The 4,335-nt window shown below is 42.7% G+C and overlaps 1 protein-coding gene across 1 annotated transcript; it reads right to left on the bottom strand.

Moving 5' to 3' along the window:
* Window positions 1-347: 347 nt before the first annotated feature.
* LOC125224289 (phosphatidylinositol 4-phosphate 5-kinase 6-like) lies at window positions 348-3,934 on the bottom strand. Its single transcript, XM_089064022.1, has 7 exons — window positions 2,499-3,934; window positions 2,041-2,208; window positions 1,718-1,883; window positions 1,440-1,559; window positions 1,171-1,364; window positions 933-1,088; window positions 348-839 (listed from the first exon to the last, which is right to left on the bottom strand). The coding sequence occupies exons 1-7, from the start codon at window positions 3,641-3,643 to the stop codon at window positions 551-553; spliced, it is 2,238 nt and encodes a 745-aa protein (XP_088920148.1). The 5' UTR covers window positions 3,644-3,934; the 3' UTR covers window positions 348-550.
* Window positions 3,935-4,335: the final 401 nt, after the last annotated feature.

The raw sequence follows: 4,335 nt of genomic DNA, 5'->3' as shown, positions 1-4,335 counted from the left end.
AATCAAGAACTCCATCACCGAACATTTTGCTACCTAGACCGACTACAGAGTGGCATGCACCTGATAGTTACTCACCTTTAAGTTTTCAATTGTTACTCACTGACAGTCTTAAGTTAAAGTGATACACTGAAGAATGAGAAGGCGTTGGTAAGTGAAGGTGAATTTTTCATGGATGATGAGTTTGACTCTCTTCTCACGAATAACACTTGGAAGCTCGTGGAACTTCCAAAATTAGGAGAACTGTTGATTTTGGACACAAACCAAAATCGTCGATTTCACCTTGTGGGAAAGAGCGAAACGAGTGGTTTGGAACTGGAGCTCGCGGCACCACTAAAGTAAACTATAAATTATCTCAAAAATGTAATAATTGTAAGCATTTATCATATATGTGAAAAGTAAAAACTAGTCCGAATGCTAAGAGTACAAGGTGAAGCGCAAAGAATAATATCTCATCGCCGTTGTTGTGTACAAAGCTGCTTTTGTGATGGACTTGGACCAAAACAAATTGGTATAAAATTGTAGCTACAAATACAACAAGATCTATCCATCATCAACCGTCTTCGGCAAAGACTCTGAATATGAAGTCTCTGAAGCGCTTGGAATACTGCTTGGGGTCCACGGCTGAGATTGAGGTCGGGTCGTACTGGAACGACTTGTAGGCATGCTCGAGCTTCTTGCTGATATCGTAGTCTTGCAAGATGTCGATGATGCCAAACACGAGGACCACGTCGTAGTACTCCCCTGTTGGCTCCCCCACTAGCTGAGCTTCCTCGCCGTTTTTCCGTATTGTCAGCTCGGCTCGTGCAGGCATATGGTCACCTAGTTTGATCGATGCCAACCTGCCACAACCACTTGTCATTTTCTATTAAGTAAAAAAACTGCTCCTGCACAAGAAGATTTATTGATAGATTGATTTATATGAGCAGGCTTACTGGCTGAGGTCTAGTGATCCGTTGCCAAGAGGAGTTCGGGCACCCGTGTTTAGGGGCTCCCCGGCATTAGACATGTCCCGAAAGTGAACACCAACAAGAAGACTGTAATCCATGATTCTTTCTTGTTCAAGTAAGTCACAATCTTTGTCTACTTGTCTGCGCAAGAATTCATTAATCAAACTAGATTCCTTAATGTGACCATAGTTTTTATTGATTACTATATTAGATTATAGTATACCTGCATAAATCTCGGAACCAAGAGTTTTGCAAACGAAATATGAAGTTCAAGTCTAGGTCCTTGAGAGTCGTGGTTGGTTCAATCTCTGATTCAGGCTTGTCAGTCAGGCGGCCGTGGGAGGAGCCTTTCAAGTCGAAGCGTCTGTGGATGGCATATTCCGTGCGAAACAGATTCCCCATGATCACAAACCGCACCTGGTTGGACCAGTCACATTATGGGAGGAATGGTGATTTCAATATGATAAATGGAGTGTGCGTTGTTGTTGGTACCTTCTTTTGTGCAGCACCGGTCAACTTAACACAATGAAGACCGTAGAATTTGGTGACGAGGGTGTTCTCAAAGGCCCGTACGTGCTTATAGTAAGCGGAAAGCATCCTGATAAGCACCTGCTAAAGAATAATTTCTTGTGATATATCTAATGTCTCCAAAGATTGAAATCTTTTTAACACATTTCCCATGGCATTGTATTTCAAATTGACATAAAAAAGAGTAACTTGTTGATAAGATGAGCATTGGGAATGAAATATAGTGTATATTTTGAACTCACTTTTGCCTCTGACTTCTTCATGGTCTTGATCATGTATCTGTCGTCATTAGTCAAGTAGAAGAAGCTTCCACTTTTTCCCGGTGACGAAAGCTCTCGGAGGGCATCATTTCCACACAAGGATATCATGTAATCAGCAGCATCTACCTTAAACAATTGCCGAAGAGCCCTAAATGGAAATGACAAGCTATATCTAGTCACTGAATTTCGGATAATGTAATTACTCAAGCTTAATATTTTGAGAACAACATAACATAATAATTAAACAAAGCTGAAGATTTTTAATATTTATTATAGTCTTGCTATCCAATGAGACAGTACCTCACCTGAAAACAAGCGGGCAATAGTCTTTCCATCTGAAATCGCACGATTGGTGAGGTGGGGTGTGCTTGGATCCCGAAGGAGGGAATCGTGTCCATACTTTCTCCCTTGGATCAAAAGCCGATGATTTTAGATCAAGGGTTGTCGATGGAGCCGGTCTTCCCACAGCGTGCCTGTAAATTGCTACACATGAGCCTACAGAAACAATGTGCAGCAAGACAAACTAAATTCAAATATTTTGTATCATGATTTGGTAAGAAACACGAATCAAGAAATCTAAACTTATGGTTACCACGATCAAAAATACGTTAGGTTCTATACAATTAGAAGATCACTTTCCTTCTTTCCACATCCACACCATTGCCAAATCCTTGAAATACCCACTTTCTAATGTTTCTCCTACCAAACATGTTGAACATAAAAGGCATATTATCAGATCACATAAATGCATCCTAAAAATTACCTTATTCCTAGCTGCAAATTAAGCATGAGGTCATAATTCTTATGCCCTTTCGATATAGTATTCCCCTGCTTCTTGGTTGGCTTGATAACGATATGTGGTCTCCCGGACCCCTTAGGCAGCATATCTAAATCCTCAGCCCGCCCCAACGCAGGGGAGCCCTCTCCCAAATCCCTAACCGACTCACAGCAAGCACTACTCCCATCAAAACTATACTCCGAGCCTGCATTGCTCAACCCCCCTCCATCCATGGAGCTCGCCCTCAAATTCTTGAGCATATCCTCCCCATCACAAGGCCAGTTCAAAATCTTCAGAGAAGGGTGGTCACTGATCTCCTCACCCGGATGGATCCTACAGTCACTCAAATTCTCCAAATACACCTCTTGGGGATCCCAGTCGAAGCTACCCGAATGAGAACTTGATGGATAGTAAGTCCCGCTCTGCTCACTCTGATCTTTACTCCACACCCCCACATAGCAACTCCCATCCACCCAACGGAAGGTCCCGTTTCCCCGGGGCAGCCCAACCTCCCAACCCCCATCATATCGATTCCCATTGGCCCACACCATAGTCCCATTCCCATTCATCCTCCCCCTCCTCCAATGCCCCACATACTGGTTCCCATTGATCCAGCTATACTTCCCCTTCCCATCAGGAAGGCCGCGGCGCCAATGGCCCTCGTATTTATCACCGTTGGCATAGTCACATATCCCCCTACCATGCCTAAGGCCAGACTGCCAAGTCCCACTATACCGCTCATTGGAGGACCCTACAAAAACACCACTCCCCTCCATGTAACTATTCTTGAACCCTCCCTCGTACGAGGCCCCCGAGGGCCAAGTGAACTTGCCACGGCCCATCATCCAGCCGCAGTGCCAGTCCCCCTCGTAGATGCAGCCATCAGCCCATGAGCAGGTGCCGTGGCCGTGGGGCCAGTTGTCCGACCATTGCCCAGAGTAGGTGTCATGGTTGGGGAAGCTCTTGTCGACGTGGGGCAGGCCGTTGTCGTCATGCATGTCGTCATCATCGTCCACGTGGGCAACTGACATTGCTGAAAATATGCTGTTGGTCCTCCTCCTAGCTGTGACTCGAGATTTCTTCAATTTTGCTTCCCACACTTTGACAATGCCACTCACTCCGTTGCTCATTCTCCTTCAAACAATCCAATTCTTTTCTGATTTTCTTCAATCTCCATTTCTCACCCCAAATCATATTTTCTTTCTTTCAAGAATCCCAGCTCCAATAAATTGACAACACCCATTTTTTGCAGCAGATTGAATCACCAACACAATGCCAAAATTTTCCTTTAACTTTCTTTCTTTTCTTTACAATATTGATTTTGTTGGAAAATGATTGGCCTGTCTCGTAGTAAATCTCATTCCTCAAAATCGGTGTCAAATAATTTTTAGGAATGGGAGCTGTTTCATTAATGGACACAATTGGAACAAATCACAAACGGACAGCCTATTGTTCTTTTGTCTGAGGGAATTACTCTTTTTTGGATTGCAAAATTTGTGTTTCATTCTTTCATTTTTACTAAATAAAGCTTCTATTTTTGACAATTATTTTGAAACCAAAGAATTGAGGAAATACATTTTCTTCATTTCCGGAATAGGCTCCTAAATCTGCTTGCGCGCCAAACAAATGGAAGGATGGTAACGAACAGTGGTTGGAAATAGTGGAAATCCAAATCCAAATCAAAATCAAAATGGAAATAGTGAAGACCGGTCAAATTGATAGTGAATACTATATGTTGTAAATGCAAATCAATTGTTAAAAAAAATGCTATGAATAATTACTCACTAGCATAGAATAATTTAATTCTTTAATTCACGGAATT

Source organism: Salvia hispanica, chromosome 1, assembly GCF_029641045.1.
Source record: "Salvia hispanica isolate PSC_SH4W2 chromosome 1, Shi_PSC_v1, whole genome shotgun sequence".
Lineage (NCBI taxonomy): Eukaryota > Viridiplantae > Streptophyta > Magnoliopsida > Lamiales > Lamiaceae > Salvia > Salvia hispanica.
The sequence above is the reverse complement of the archived record's forward strand: the minus strand, read 5'-3'. Positions and strand labels throughout refer to the sequence as shown.